This window comes from Mustela lutreola, chromosome 6 (genome assembly GCF_030435805.1).
Source record: "Mustela lutreola isolate mMusLut2 chromosome 6, mMusLut2.pri, whole genome shotgun sequence".
Taxonomy (NCBI): Eukaryota; Metazoa; Chordata; class Mammalia; order Carnivora; family Mustelidae; genus Mustela; species Mustela lutreola.
Window position 1 is genome coordinate 31,782,266 of NC_081295.1, and position 17,156 is coordinate 31,799,421.

Below are 17,156 nucleotides of genomic sequence, written 5' to 3' on the forward strand. Positions count from 1 at the left end.
CTGGTTCTATCCATGGTCAGTACTTGTGTTCTGATTACTGGTGATGAGTAGAAGATCATTTCTAATGTTAAAATAGCACCGCTAGTTTGCAAAGTACTTTCACATTATTCTATCTTGAAATACTTACAAGAAATAGCTCTCCATTTTAAGAAAGGACAAAGATTACACATAATTAAGGCTATGATCACCTAATTGGCAATTTCTACTGTGATAGATAGGTACCCAATGGACAGAAAAGTAAAACTGAGGGTTATTTGCCCTCAAAGAGCCAAAAAACTACTTGAGGAGCTAGTGCACACACATAGGGCAGACTATGAGATAGTATGTGGGAATTACCTATTGGTGCGCTAGATCCGTGGTTCTAGCATCAGCATTATCTGGGATCTGTTAGAAATACAGTTGTATTTTTTTGGGTTTTGGGTTTTTTTTTTTTTAAAGTTGGCTCCATCATGGAGCCTAGTGCAGGGCTTGAACCCACGATCCTGAGATCAGGACTTGAGTTGAGATCAAGAGGAGTTGGATGCTTAACCGATTGAGCCATGCAGGCACCCTGTAGAAATGCATTCTTGAGTCACACCTGCCGAATCAGAAATTCCAGGTGGGGGGTGGCGGCGTCATTCCATGTTTCTAAAAAGGCCTCCAGGTGATTATGAGGCATGCTCGAGTTCAAGACCACTCACTGATCTAGTCCAGACCAGTACTTCTCAAACTCCAGCACGATAAGAATCACTTGGAACAGTGCTATTAAAAAGATTTTTTTTTCCCCAAGTTTTCATTTAAATTCTAGTTAGTTAACATAGAGGATAAAATTGCACCTAAAATATGGCCCAAGAACTGCAGGCTCGCCAAGGTGGTTTTTACTAACCTGAAAACTTGTTAAAACACAGATTTTCCAGTCCCACTCCCAGACATTCTCATTCAGTAGATGGGACTTGAGAGTCTGTGATGCTGAGGGGCTCAGACTGTTCTCTGAGCAGCCTTGCTCTGAGCGGTCGTGCCTCTGGGGTTTAGCGGACGAGTGCCCAGCGGGAGGGACTTCTGCGCCAGGACCATGCGCGTGGTCTTCGCAGACTGGAGGACAGACCACCTGAACTGAGTCTGATGGGAAGGTTTAGGTTGGCTAAGAGGAAATTATTTGATGCAGGGGTGGAGGAGAGGATGGGATGAGCCTCCAGTATGCGTGACGGAAATAGAGCATTCACGCTAGTCACACCTCCTCTTGTTCTGCCTGGGACTGGGGGGAGTTAACAGCTGTCAGCTCTCACTCATCCTCCCCGAGGAGAGGGAGCAGGAAACAGCCTAGGACCAGGAGCACTTTCTTAGTTGCGTTGTTACATGGTCCCGCCCTCTAAGTGAGACTTGTAAGACCCATGATTGCGCTCTTTTTTTCTCCTCTTCCCTGGGTTCCCCTGCTCACCAAGCCTGGTTTGCTTCAACTCTACAGCTTGTTCTCTCAGTTTGGTCTGAATCTTCAGGCTTGGATTCTGACCGTTCTTCTCAGACTCCATGTTGACTTAGTTCTCCCTGGACAACTGTGTGGCTCTGCTCTCCATATTCACTCTTCCCCATCATGTCCTACCCATTTCCTCAGGCTGTCCTTGGTGAGGGGGAGGAAGCTGGCCAACGTGCTCTGTCCTCATCTTTGTTGTGTCCTGGTGTCTCCTGGTCAGCCCTGTGTTGCTGTCCACGACAGAAGAAGTGGAAGATAGTGTGGTAAGAGCCGGCTCAGGCTTGGAGGTCAGGATAAGCAACCTTGGATGAATGGGGTCACTTAAGATTTTGACCAGTGATCTTATAAAATCCAATCACAGCTCAAGTCTGAGGTACAAAGAGCAAATATCCTTTAGGGCTCCAGAACGTTTTTGTTATTCTTGACTTTGCACTCCCCACCCAATTTGTGGTCATCTTTGGGGTCCCCAATGGTAACTGCATCTGCATCACAGCTTTTGCCATGGAGAAGAGCTACCCAGACCACCCAAGAGAGGTAGGATCACATTCTAGAAATACCAAGGACTAGCTAGTATCCCCTACCCTCAGTGTGACCAACTCTAATTGCCCCTGCCATGGGCGCGTCTGCATGGCCCCTCTCCCCTGTTTGGTCACTGTCCTTGCATGTCCTCACTGGTCTCTGCTCCCTAATGGCCACTTGAAGATCCAGGCATGGAGTCCTGTGAAATCACCCTGGGCACCCAAACTCACCTTGCCTTCATTGGCTGGATGTACTCCACACTCTCCTGTGACGTGGGCTTGCTCTCACGGTCAGGAGGGCTTTGCATCCTCACGGAGGTTTTCTAGGCATGTGGAGACTGGCCTCTGGTGGAGAATTTCTCAGGGAACCTGATATCCCTCACCTCCTAGGGTTTCTGATATTTTCAACCATCATTTCTGCTCACCAGTGTTCTGGTCCTTACTCCTAACCTGGAGGCTGGCAAGGAGTCACAGGGACTCAGGTTTCTCTCAGCTGCTTCTGTCCCTTCCTATAGAAGCCAGCGGGGATAGTTTACCTACTGAAAAGGAAGCTTGAGTTGCCTTGTCCCCCAAGCCTGTTCTTTCAGTGCCCTTCAGAAATGCCCTTAGTGTTTTGTTTTTGCAACGTCTGGCCGCAAGATCTGGAACCACTTGGTGAAAGCTGGGAATGTTGCAGTCTTGAGAGACCTTAGCTTGGCCTCTTTGTCTCTAAGCAGAGTCAAATCTAAATTCAATTTCCCTCTTAAAATGACTTCCTGCCAGTGTCCAAAAGGCCAAAGCTAGAACAATTTGAGCGATAAAATATATAATGAAAGTACTGGATTATAAGCCATAGAATAAAATAAGTACTGATGAACACATACTTACATAAATAAATAATTGAATACATTAGTAAATGGGGGATGCAGGGAGTAGTAGAATTCTAATCAATAAATGTAGGAGGAGTGAGAAAAATAGAAAATCCTGACGAGGCAAACATAATAATAATTGTTTCAGAAAACATCCCCTAGTGGATGCTGAAATCAATGGGCCAGACTTTGCAGGGAAACATGGTATTCATACTGTTTCAAAAGATCTCATCCAGGATTATTAGTTGCAAAGGAAAAGTAGTACCCTACAGTGAGGAAACCTCACAGGTACCACCTTCACCACATATTCAAGGTTAACATCACCGTGATAAGACACATGGACATTGTGGTCCTTCTGCTAGGAGGCCCTGAGGAGGTATATTAGTCAGGTTTCTTCAGAGAAACAGACCAGTAGGATGTATGTAAACATATACATATATATTTGAGATATATATATATTTAGTATAAAAATTTGTAAGGAGGTTATGGAAGGGGGCCTGTCTCAAGGTCTTTAGGGTGACCCCATGATGGAGACCCAGGAGAGTAGAGGGTGTGGTTCCAATCCAAAGGCCTGCAGGCTCAGCTCCAGGAAGAGCCCATGTTTCCGCCTGAGTCCAAAGGCGGGAAAAACCCCATGTTCCCTTTTGAAGGCAAAAGGATTTCTCCCTTAGGAGAATTCTTAGGAATTCTTCCTGGGGAGAATCAGCAACCCCCCCCACTCTTTTAAAAGGCCTTCAACTGATTGGATGAGGCCCACCCACACCAGAGAGGGTAATCTGCGATACTTAGTCTGCCACTTAAATGTTAACCTCATCCAAAACACCCTCACAAAGACACCCAGAATTATGTTTGGCCAAATAAGCACTCCACGACCCAGTCACATGGACGCATAAAAGTAGCCAACACAGAAGGTGACATTAAGACTTCCATAGGATTCTTGGCAAAAATACGTGACCTGATCTAATCATGAAAAACCGTAGGTGAACTCAAATTGATGAACGTTGTACAAAATAACTGGCCAGTATTCTTTATAAGTCTCAGGGTTATGCAAGACAAGGAGAGACTGGGGTGTTTGTGGATTGGAGGAGGGAGTAAGGACACCTACAAGCAGTGTGGGATCCTAGACTGGCTCTTGCAACACAAAAGGGTATTATTGAAAAATGAATAAAATGTGAATGGAGTCTATAGTGCAGTTAATAGTGCGTTAATGTTAATTTTTTAGTTTTGATACTTGGACTGTGATAGTCTAAGATATTGATATTGGCCGAAGCCAGCTGAGGGGTACACAGGAGCTCTGTTATTTTTGTAGCTTTTCTGTAAGTTTCAAGATCAGGTTTTTAAAAAGCTTTCTGCCATTTGGTACTTGAGCACTTTTCAGTAACAGTACATTTTTACAGTAACAGTAAACTTTTAAAATTTAATAAATTTAAAAAATATTTTGATATTTTTAAAATTTATTACTGGTGTGTGTGTGACTTTGATTCTACCATTCAACATTTTCCACAAATGCTAAATTCTATCAGTTTTTTTGGAAGCACCTTTAAAAAACCCCAGACTCTTTTTCTTTCTTTTTTTTCCTGTTTTCTGTACTTCTCCCTCTCTAAAGCAGTGTTTTTGGTAAATGATTATAGCTCAACCCTCCGGGGGTGTTAACCTCTGAGATGATGACCTGTGGGGCCCATTTACACAGAACAAGGAGCCTGTGGCCGGAGGTCTGAAGACCTGGGAGCCAGCCTTCTTGGCCCAGTTCTGTTGCTAACTAAATCCATGACTTTTCGGTGTTGATGTTCTGATGCCAACTGGGAAATTCAGGTTAGATACTGTATGCAGAGTTGGTTTATGTATTCAAATGATTACTTTTTTTTGGTTTTTTTTTTTTTAGGATTTTATTCATTTATCAGAGAGAGAGCGAGCACAAGCAGGGAGAAGGGCAGAGGGAGAAGCAGACTCCCCCCCCCCCCCTTTTTTTTTTTTCTTTTAAACATTTTATTTATTTATTTGACAGAGAGAGAGATCACAAGTAGGCAGAGAGAGAGAGAGAGAGAGAGAGAAGCAGGCTCCCTGCCAAGCAGAGATCTCGATGCGGGGCTCGATCCCAGGACCCTGAGATCATGACCTGAGCCAAAGACAGAGGCTTAAGGGAGCCCGATGCGGAGCTCATCCCAAGACCCTGGGATCATGACCTGAGCTGAGGACAAATGCTTAATCCAATGAGCCACCCAGGTGGCCCCAAATGATTACATTTTTTTAATTAATTTTTTTTTTAATCAAGGTCCAGGTGCTCTATTTTTAGGTTCCCAAGTTTTTGTTTTGTTCTGTTTTATCCATGTTTTTTTTTCCCTCTTGCCTCCAAAGTCTTTGGGTTCTACAACAGCTCTCGATTTACACACTTCATTCTGGCATTTTCCTTAGACAATCCCTCTTTCTCTCTCTCTTTTTAAAAATCAAATTAAAGGGGCGCCTGGGTGGCTCAGTGTGTTGAGCCGCTGCCTTTGGCTCAGGTCATGATCTCAGGGTCCTGGGATCGAGTCCCGCATGGGGCTCTCTGCTCAGCAGGGAGCCTGCTTCCCTCTCTCTCTCTCTGCCTGCCTCTCCATCTACTTGTGGTTTCTCTCTGTCAAATTAAAAAAAAAAAAAAATCTTAAAAAAAAATCAAATTAAGGAGAGCAACATTTTCTTTTTTTTCTTTTTCTTTTTTTTTTTTTTCTTTTGAGCAGGAAGCCCCTACAGCTGTCCTCTGTCTTGCTTTTCTTCTCTTTAAACAGTGTGTGGTCCTTTTCCCAGTTGTGCCTCCAACTGTCTCATGGCTTCTGCGTTGTGGCTTCTGAACATTTGGGCCTCGACTGGGCTGAGCCCTGGCACCATCCTATCGGATCACTGGTGGGCACGCCCCTCCTGCCCACGCAGGGTGGCATGAGAGCTCAGGGTCAGGGTCCCTTGGCCAACCTGCATCACTAATACCAGCACTAAGGCCAGGGCATGGAGCCAGCAGGGTGCATTAAGCAATAACTGACACTTTTTTTTAAATTTAGGATTTTATTTTTTTAGAGAGAGAGAGAGTAGAGAGTGGTGGGCTGACAGGGAGGGAGACAGGAGAGAGAAAAAAATTTTTTTAAAGATTTTATTTATTAGAGAGAGTGAGCATGTGTGCAGGTGCACAAGTAGGGAGAGGGGCTGAGGGAGAGGGAGAAGCAGACTCCCTGACGAGCAGGGAGCCTGACTCAGGGCTCAATCCAAGGACCTTGGGATCATGACCCGAGCCAAAGGCAGATGCTTAACGGACTGAGCCACCCAGGTGCCCCAGAGAGAGACTCTTGAACAGATTCTGCTCACAGAGCCCAAGGTGGGGCTCAGTCTCACAACCTTGAGACTATGACCTGACCTGAAACCAGGGGTGGACGCAAACAACTGAGCCATCCAGGTGCCCCAGGAAAATAACTGACACTCTTGAGAACAGATGATTCACCCGGGTTTGCTTTGTTACTTTTGTCAAGGGGAGGACCACTTACTTGTCCTCACCAGAATAGACAGTTTGGTTAGGTTCAGGATATTGTGGGGTATTCCTTGATCCCTGTGGAATATAGAGTAGAAGTGATCTTTTTAAAGATAATCTCTAGCTCCATTTGTTATTTTTTTGTTGTTTTCAACTTATTTTTAAAATTGGATATAATTGACATAAAACATTATGTAAGTTTAAGGGGAACAAATGTTGATCTGATACATTTCCGTATGCTTGTATCTTACTGTGTCGGTCTGTTAGCTCTCATTCCCAACTCCAGCCATTTCTCCTTCTAGCTCATTTATAGGCAGGCATCAGATACTTGATTTTATCAACGTGCCCCTCAAAAACAGTGAAATGGGTGCAGCATTTAGAACCATGCCTGGTATGTAGTAAACATTGCATTAGCGTCTGTTTAATAAAAATAAGAACTTATTCTCACTCCCAAAAAACTTACCATTTAGTTGGAAAGATAAAATGCACAAACAAACAGCACGTAGCACAGTATGGAAGAAATGTCACTCGGGAGAGTGGGCGAGCAGAGGCGAGACCTCTCTGCTGTGTGCTCACCTCCAGTCATCTCCCTTATTCGCCTAAACAACCAGCAATTCCTCCCATTTTATGGCTCAAGAAATTAAGGTTGGTAGGTGTAAAAGGCCTTACAAGGTTTATGTGTAACCGCAGCATTTGAACACAGGGCTGGCTGCACTGAAGACTCCTGTTAGCACCGGATAGAATAGACAGAGGAAGCTTTGGAAGGAGGCTCGTGCTGGACCTTGAAGCATGGATAGAATTTACCAGATGGAGAGAAGTGGGGAGCGCATACAGGTTGTGGGGGGCAGGGACAGGGGTGGGCACAGCGTGGGCAAAGATGCGTCCTTAGGAAGCATGGAGTGTGCTGGGGAATGGGCAGCGTTGCCCAGGTTTGCTAGAGGGAGGGAGGAGCGGCAGAGAAAACTGGAACCTGGGTTGGAGGCAGAGCCTAATGAGCCTTGAATTCCAAGTTTGGACTTTATTTCATAACCCATTTCATAGCCCATTGATGGTGTTTGTGAAGGGGAGTGACGTGGTGAAGAGAGGACTTTGTGTGATTTAAGTCGGGTGGGGAACGGAATGGGCTGGAGGACCAGGGGCTGCGCTCATGAAAGCTAATGCTTGAGGTACTGACATAGGGCGCTAAGTGCTCCTCGTGCATGATGCCATTCATCCTGACAGTCGCCCTAGACAATGAGTGTTACTATCATCCCCATTTTCCAGATAGGCAAACTGAGGCTCGGAGAGGGTCAGTACCGAGCAGGCTCCCACAGTGAATCACGGTGCTGCCAGGATGTGAATGAGGTGGATCCAGTTCTGCCTGTGTGGCCTTCGTTTGCTACAGCGCCTGTCAGTGGCTCTGCACACGACCTGGGACAATTGTAACAGGTCGGAGGAGATGGTCCAGCTGATGAAGACTGAGCTGGCTCAGCAGTGATGGAAAAGGAGAGACTGGGAGCAGGGGTGTGACACCTCGTTGTGTGTGAGCCCGATCTCAGGGCTGGGCCTGTAATTCCATAGTTTTTCTTTCTGTAGTCCTTCTCATGGGAGCTGGTGCTCAGTGCTGAGAGCATTGCCAAGACCGTGGAACAGCACGGAAAACCTTGCCATGCAGCCCCGGCTTCTTGAATTCTTCTGAGGACATGTATTAATTTAATAAAATAGGTGCTGACGTTGGTGTGCTGGTTGTGGGTTACCTTTGAGAGTGGTTAAGCATATTTCCAGGCATTCTCAAGCATCTCAAGTTTTAGTTCCTTGAGTTTGAGACAAGGAGCGACCTCCAGAGGTCTGTGGGTGATAAGATCTCCCTTTCCCCATGAACCTTCCTCCCTTATGTGCTTTTCTTGATATGTTCCCAGTTACTTCCCTGTTTTGCTACTGTATGGATTGGTCCATCACAGAATTAATTTGTTTCATTTTTGCTTCTTTTTTTTTTTTTTAAAGAAAAAGGGGGTACGTGCATTTTGACTCTGCAAAGCTTTTGACAAGAGTTAAATGAACCTATAATTCGAGTGCGCCCAATGCCACGGTGACCACGTGGGGCAGTGCAGGCCAGCCCAGTGACCTCTCTGCTCTGTCTGCTGCAGGTGACAAGAAGTACATCATGGGGCCCAAGCTTTCTACTCTGGACGCCACTGTCTTTGGACACTTGGCACAGGCAATGTGGACCTTACCTGGGACAAGACCTGAGCGGCTGATCAAAGGCAAGCCCTACAAACTTCTTCAGGCTTTAGGAATTGCTGTGGGGGTGAAGGGTACGAGTAACACAATGGAGAATTCTAGGTCTATGCCTGTGAACTTGACTGTGCTTTTTGGAGACACCAGGCTCTGGTGTCCAGGGCTGGGGTCAGTTTATTTAATTTTTTATTATTATTGTTATTTTTAAAGGTTCTATTTATTTATTGACAGAGAGAGAGAGACAGCGAGAGAGGGAACACAAACACGGGGAGTAGGTGAGGGAGAAGCAGGCTTCCCGCTGAGCAGGGAACCAGATATGGGGCTCGATCCCAGGATCCTGGGATCATTACCCGAGCCGAAGGCAGACACTTAATGACTGAGCCACCCAGGTGCCCCAGGTCAGTTTATTATGCTCAGGATGTGTAGGGGTTGAAGGAAGACCAGACTTTCACCTGCCATCTTGCCTAGACCATGTTCTCAACAAAGTTGATGCAAATTGTACTGTGTATTACACCAGCTCCTTACACAGTGGACTTAACACTTGTTGATAACAGGGCTGGGATTCCACCTCGTGCCCTTATTTTGTTGGTCTTCCTTAATTTCTGTGGGACATTGGTGCCGAGCCTCACCACTTTCCGTTCTACGGAGTACGGCCGTAAACATGGTGGGCTGGGGCTGATGGACTCACTGCCCATCTCGATGCTGTTTTTGAGTCTGAACTGGTGTTACATATTTCACGTGTAGGTATAGGTACATACGTTTCTACATCATTTGAGTACATTCTTTCCTCCTGTTCCAGTGGGTATCTGTAGATGATACATTAAGAGTAGTAGAGCTAGGAAATTCAAGATTATGAAAAGTAGGGGAAATGTCCGCAAATGTTTTATAGTGTGATACCATATAAAATGTTATTATTATTATTAGTAGTAGTAATTGTTGTATATTTTGGCCGTAAGGCCTGCCACAGTTACATTACGGACTGGGGAGGGTGGGTAGAAGTGCGGATGAATGGGACCAGACCTAGGGGATGAATGAATATATGTGGGGGGTGGTAAGCCAAGAGTTGAATTCAAGTAGGCGAGGGGCAGGGACAGTAAGCTCAACGTGGGTTGGTATCAAAAGACCAGATCTTGGTGTATGTGTGTGTCGGGGAGCAGACTGAACAGGTGGAATGCACATGAAAGCTGGGCCTCTGGGAGAGGCTTCCTCTCGAGAATGGGAACTGTTTGGAGTCCGCTCCAATTTTTTTTTTTTTTAAAGATTTTACCTATTTGAGAGAGAGAGAGAGAGAGAGCAGGAGCAGGGGTGGGAAGGAAGGGCAGAGGGAGAGGGAGAAGCAGATTCCCCGCTGAGCAGGGAGCCTGATGCAGGGCTCTATCCCAGGACTCTGGGATCATGCCCTGAGCTGAAGGCAGATACTTAAACTGAATGAGCCACCCGGGTGCCCTGAGTCATCTCCAATTTGAAGAAGTACCTGAGCAGGTACCTGGGGGCTGCTGATACAGGGATCAAAGTTCAGTATTTGGGTTTGGGAAGGGGAGTGACAGAGTTGACCAAGGTATTTATGCCCCAGCTGAGAAGGCTGGGGTTGTAGACGAGGTTACCAGTGAATAGTGCAGAGCATGTTTTTAATGTTGCTGGATGGATGGTCAGAACCAAGCAAGGCAGAATCAGACAAGAAACTGAGGCAGGTGAACACTCACGTATGGTGGTCACAGGTGGGTGTATAGGAAGGTTGGGGAAGGCTGTAGCTCTGTGTGTGTGTATGTGTGGGTGTGATTCATGTACATGCCCAGAAGCTCAGGCCAGGTAAAGGACAGGAGAAGTCATTCTCCAGATCCTCCCATTGGTGAGGATGTCTCCAGATACATTACCAGACTTGGCTGGAATAGAGCAGGCATTGACTGAAGGTTTTCCAGAACTTCGGCTGGGTGAGGCTAGGGGTAGTATGGACTGATATTTAATTTCCTATGTGATCAGCACAGAGATGTTCCTTGTCTTGCAATGTGTTAGAAGTTAGTAAATCAAATATGTTACCTTATTGGTGATGTTTGTAGCATTTAAAATACTTTCTCTTCATTTTAATCATCTAAGATATATTGGTTCCCTTTAGTTCACATTGTATATCCACACTCTATTCCTGTTACTTCCTATTTCCTGCCACCACTCTTACCAACAAGCACACACACTGCCACATCTACTTACATACTTCTATACACACATACCCCATACACACTCAGTTGTACACACACGCCCACATGCATGAACATACCCAGCTGACGTCATCTGTTATTAGTCAGAAGCATTTGGGTATTATCCATTATGACTAGAACTATCAAATTCTATAGAATCCCTTCTTGCAGGAATGAAACATCTTCTGTTAAATTATTTATGACTTGTCCTTTTTCACTTTTACTTCCTGGAAGGACTCGAGACATTTAGTGTCCTTTTTAAAGAAATGGGTCAGCCTTTTTGGAGGATCAATTTTGAGTTTCACCCAAGATCCACACACTTGGGAGAATCTGACACCACCATGTGTGAGGGACTTTAGCACGTAGCTGTGTGTACTTTGGTTCTTAAACAAGTTAGAAGCTTCCAGCTCTCCCTGGGAACCGGGAGTAGCACGAATCGTTAAAGTCCACAGAGGGTCTCTAAATCCCATTTTGGTCATTGGTTGCATGGCCTTCCAAACCTTCTGATGGCAGCTGCTAAGGCAAGCCACTACTTTGGTTTCTACTTCTTCCTCCACCTTTGCTCTTTCTATGGTGGAGACTTGCCCAAGAAGTAACAAGAGGAAAGGGAAGCAGGAACAACGAATCACCTGTATGCTTCCGAACTGGCGCAATCTAGGAGCATCAAAGCTTGGATCAGGCAGTTTTCTGCCTTAGCTTTGGAACATCCAAAGCACTGTTGGCCTTGCCACATGTGTGAGTGTGTGTGTGTGTGTGTGTGTGTGTGTGTGTGTGTATAATATTCGCTTTTGGTCCTAGATATTAGTTACAGTATCTAGCCACATAGTGTAGCAGAACCATCGAAAATATTGAGAAATTTTCCTTAATTTAAGGGAGTAAGAGGATAGACTTTGAATATTAAGCCGTTCTTAAAATATACTTAGTATGTGTTTGTGTATTATAGATGTAGATACATGAAATATTTCCTTGCTGGAGAAAATTTAGAAAAGACAGAAAAATTAAAAAATAGAACTTGTGCCCCCTGTCACTTACAGAGAACTACTGTTAATATTGTGGTTGGTGTCCTCATCTTTCATCAAGTACATGTATGTGTATATTTTAGAAAAATTGGGATCATGATGTTGATACACTTATAAACCTGTAGTTTTAATTAACTATGTATCATGGCCATTTCCCTTGTTGTTAAATATGCTTTAAAGCAACATATGTAGTAGTTAGATAATATCCTATGCCCTGGCTACATTGTAATCGATGTGATTAATCTTTTCTTTCTGGACTTGTTCTTGTTTCACATAATTTTTAAACTAATGTTCTCTAGTGAATATTGTATAAAAATATATTCTTGCTTATCTCTGGTTATTTTCTTAAGCCAAATTTCTAGTTGAGGAATTTCTATCTCAAAAGGTCTAAGCTCTTGGTCTGTATAGCTAACTTGCTTTCTATTTTTTTTTTAAGATTTTATTTATTTATTTGACAGAAAGAGAGAGAAAACACAGGTAAGGGGAGCAGCAGGCAGAGGGAGAGGGAGAAGCAGGCTCACTGACCTGGGAGCCCAGTGCGGGGCTTGATCCGAGGACCCCGGGATCATGACCTGAGCCAAAGGCAGGTGCTTAACTGCTAAGCCACCCAGGTGCCCCTCCCCTTTAGCTTCAATTATGTGAAACAAGAACAAGTCCAGAATGTAGCCAGGGCATAGGATATAGGGGAAGGTGGTGTCTTCGTCACACCATTCAAATTTATTTCAAACTTTTCTGAAGAGGATATGCTCTGTGGCCTTCCTGCCCTGTGACAGAATGCCGAAGAGAGCAAGCAGGGCTCTCCGTGAGGTCAGCCCTTCACACAGGTCTGCAGTAGTGGGGGGTGCCGAGGAAATGCCTGTAATAAGCGTGTGGGGGTGCCAGCCCCATGATTTCCAAATACTTGCTGGTTAATGCCTGAGGGCTGGACAGGTGCTGCTGGGACCTGCTGGCCCTCTTCCCCCCAACCCCCACCCCGCACTTCTCCCTCACGCTCATTCCTGCCGCACACAGTTGGCAGCTGGGAGAAACAGAGTCCTGGGTTCTGGGGCTGGTAGACAACGTTTTCAGTGTCAAATTGTACAAAACATTTTTTTTTTAAAGATTTTATTTATTTATTTGACAGATAAAGATCACAAGTAGACAGAGAGGCAGGCAGAGAGAGAGGGAGGGGGAAGCAGGCTCCCCGCTGAGCAGAGAACCCGATGTGGGGCTCCATCCCAGCACTCTGGGATCACGACCTGAGCCGAAGGCAGAGGCTTTAACCCACTGAGCCACCCAGGCACCCCAAAATGTTTTTGAACATTAGAGAAATTGCAGTGATGCAAAATAAATAAATAGATAGATAGATAGATAGATAAAAAATTAATCACTTTTTTTCAAAGAGCATTAGGGAATATTTCCATTTGGAGGACCTCTAAGAGAAAAGCTCTTAAATTCTTTTTGGGAGTGACCTCTGGGTCGAGGACCATTTGGCTTTCTGATAAATGGCCTCTCAAGCCACCCAAGCATATCACCAGTCACTCATTAGTACTTCACTAATGTACCTTATCGGAACTTTAGTTTTAAAAATACAATGGTTGTCAAAATAACTTGGATTAATAGGAATATTTTAAAAGATTTATGACTTCCCCTTATCCATGTCTAATATCCCCCCCATGGAATAATCAATATTAAGAATTTGGAATAAATCTTTTTCTGCCTTTCATTTTCATATGCAAGTTTACATACATGTATATAATAGTTTTGGGTTTTTTTTAAAACTATTTTTAAACAATGGAATTGCATTCTATACATTACTTTTATAACTTGCTCTTTTCATTTAATAGAATGCCATACCTTTTTAACAACTACAAAATATATAGAATTGATGCACTGTAATTTATTCTATCAATCCCTATTGATAGACATTCAGGTCATTTTCATCTTTCTTTTCTTCCTTATTTTTTACTGACACAATGCTGTTGACATGCATATACATACATCTTTACGTACCACAGGAATAATAGAGACATAAAAGTGGAGTTCTGGGCCAACAGATAGGTACAGTTAACATTTCAACAGATGGCACTGGATTACTATCCAAAAAAAAGGTTATAGAAATTTATAATTCCACCAGACATGTAGTTACAATACCTCACCCTCCACGTTGGAGGTTACCAGACTTTAATTTTTACCATTTTTTTTGGTGTGACCTCGTTATCTCATTATTAGGTATACTTTGAAAAAAGTGCAGTTTTCCTATTATTTCACAAGGTTCACACCTTCAATGTAGGCATTTATATTAACACAGGCATCTCTCTCTCTTTCTCTCTCTCTCTCTCACACACACACACACACACACAATTTCTACTGCCAACTTTTTTCTTTTCTTTTGTCCGGTAGCATGGTGAGTGGGTCAGCTGCTGGAGAATCCAGGGACAGAAGGGATTGGTGAAGTCAGATGGGGGTAGAACTCAGCCATAGCATTTCATTTTTCATCCCACTGTTTTTTTTTTTTTTTTCTTTTAAAGATTTTATTTATTTACTTGACAGAGAGAGATCACAAGTAGGCAGAGAGGCAGGCAGAGAGAGAGGAGGAAGCAGGCTCCCCGCTGAGCAGAGAGCCCTATGCGGGGCTCGATCTCAGGACCCTGAGATCACGACTGGAGCCGAAGGCAGCGGCTTAACCCACTGAGCCACCCAGGCGCCCCCATCCCACTGTTTTTATCAGTGGTGGGATTTGAGGATGGGTATGTGGGCTCCCAGTTTTTGCTTATCAAAAGCAGTCCCTTTCTGGACTCCATGATGGAATGATCACTTCTTGACAACTCATTATCTTTGAGGGGCAGTACCCGTCCCCTCATAATTCTTAAGACCCCAGGAAGAATTACAGAAAAAGCTTCTGGGACAGGGAGTGTGAAGCTATTAATTCCCAAACCAGGCTGTATGTGTGTGGGGGAGAGAATAGATTCATGGTGAAGGGCACGGAGTCTGGAGACTGGGTGTTGGAATCCTGGCTCTGCAGCTTTCTAGCTATGTGACCTTAGGCAAGTTAATTAACCTCTTTGTTGCTTCCACGTTCCCATGACAGATGGGGATAATAATAGTTTCTGCTTCGTAGGATTTTTGCAAATACTATTTCAACAGATGATTAAAGTCCTTCAAACCAGTGCCTGGTACACAGTAGAGACTATATCCATGTTTGCTGTTATTATTTTTATTAACTTTTATTATTGCATGCTGAAGGGGAATTCATGTCACACAGGACAAAGGCAGGGCAGCCCTCCTGGAAGAAAAGTGAAGCAACAGGCTGTAGAAAAAACAGCCACAGGAGAAGCACCTAGAACCATATACGGTGTAGATCCTGTGGATACCGTGAATAGATTCTGACTTTCTAGCTGCTTGCTAAACAGCTCGGAGCGAATGGTCTTGATTGAGGCAAACACAGCTCTCTCCAGACCCCACTGTGAAGTGACCGTAGTCCATCTTTGATCACTTCCTCCCACTCCAAGGCCTGCCCCCCACCCCCCATCCCGCTGGCCAAACCCTGCTGGGGCCTCCACAGCTTTGTCCAAGTCTTGGTTAGCTGGGACTGGCAGCAGTACTCAGGGAGGTGTTTCCTGACTGCTTCCCTGAGGGAGAATCTAAGGGGAGGGTTTGTTTGCGTCTTTTCAGGGAGCACTGATGGTGGCTCCTTGGCTTCTGGCTCCTGGGCGTATATGTAAAATTCCTTGAGTAGGGGGCAGTCAGAATGGACTCTTAGTATGGGGGGAGCTGTTATGACCTGAGGCAACTGAAAATAGTGCCCTGGAAGCGATATCAGCCCACCAGTTTGTAGGGCTCATGGAGTAGGGGAATCGCTTCTTCATGTTTTATAGGCAGCATGCTTACTTAAGCAGAGCGGCCATCAAGTTTTGAAAAATTTCCGTTGGAAAATGTGTATAATAATGTTATGCAAAGTAACAGGAAGTGGTAATAATGACAAATAAATAGAAAATATGCTGAAATAAATTCCACCAAAATGTTCATTGTGATGACCTGGGATTGATGAGATTATAGGAGCCTTATGTTTTCTCCCTTATCTATTTATACCGTTTTTATATACAGGGTTCTCACTTTCCAAAATGAGAATGTCTTATCTTCTTTGATAGAAAATAGAGTAGTTGAAGGCTATAATCAATAGACCCATTAATACAGAAACAACCTATATGGCCATAAAGGGGGTATGGTAAAAACAAAATAAACAATGGTACATCTGAATAATGAGCTACTGTGCAGTCATCAGCTAATAGCGTGAAATTGAAAGTTTTTTACTACAGGTTCTTAAGGGGGTAAAAGTAGCATAAGAAACAGAATATATATAGTAAATGCTTAAATAGCAAGTATAAATATATGTAAGCATATATATGTCTATACATTTCTGAAAAAACCTAAAAATGTTATTACAGTTGTGATTATTGGTAATTCTTTTATTTTTGGTGTATCCATTATTTTCTAATTTCAGCAGTGAGACATTGGATTACCTGTATAATGAGATGTTTATATAACTTTTAAAAAACAAACATCCAAAGAATATTCTTAGGGCTAGGAAATCCAGAAAGGGATAGTGACTAATTATGTGTTTGTAAGCAATGCTGCCATCTGGTGGATCAAAGGCAAAAACTCACTCTTGCTTTTTTCATCAGGAATTAGGAAATGAATGTCCTATTCTGTGTTGTGTTTCAGACGAACGCTTGGACAATTTTAGTGACTTAACAAAAGTGTTCCTTTGATTCACGTGAAAAGAAATAGCCCAGTGACTGAGTGGGAACTTAATTATGGGTATAGCTGTTCCATTTTATTTAAAAAAATATTTAAAAACCTGTTTTACTAAATGTGCCTGTGGGTACACTCATCCACAGAGAATTCTGAGTTATCCATTTTATTTAGGATTATTTACATCTTAACATAACTTTTTCTAACTATGTGACATAGTACGCAGTCCTTAATAACACTACAAATATTTGTGGAACGAATGATTATTTCTTTTTTTTTTTTTTTTTTTTTTTTAAAGATTTTATTAATTTATTTGACAGAGAGAAAGATCACAAGTAGGCGGAGAGTCAGGCAGAGAGAGAGGAGGAAGCAGGCTCCCGCTGAGCAAAGAGCCCGATGCGGGGCTCGATCCCAGGACACTGAGATCATGACCTGAGCCGAAGGCAGCGGCTTAATCCACTGAGCCACCCAGGCGCCCCACGAATGATTATTTCTGACTGACTTAATCCAACTAATAGTTGGTGTATTTCCATGGGCTATATTTTAATTCAAATATGAACCAGTCAAAGCACCAGTTCTCTTGATAACCAAACATAAAATAATAAAATGCTTGACACGGCCAAATGAGGGTTGTTTAGCTGCCACTTTGGATAAACTACCCACCATAGGACTCCCTCCTTAATCT

The 17,156-nt window shown here is 43.7% G+C and overlaps 1 protein-coding gene across 4 annotated transcripts in view; it reads left to right on the forward strand.

Annotated features, from left to right (window-relative positions):
- The window catches only part of FAXC (failed axon connections homolog, metaxin like GST domain containing), a 75,949-nt gene that overhangs the window by 50,045 nt on the left and 8,748 nt on the right, over positions 1–17,156 (forward strand). For all 4 annotated transcript variants that reach the window (XR_009354539.1, XM_059177027.1, XM_059177026.1 and 1 more), the window contains one exon: positions 8,436–8,552. Coding sequence is in view for 3 of the 4 variants with exons in the window: in XM_059177027.1 (XP_059033010.1) it covers positions 8,436–8,552 (117 nt within the window). In the remaining variant the exon portion in view is untranslated. The remainder of the gene's footprint in view (positions 1–8,435; positions 8,553–17,156) is intronic.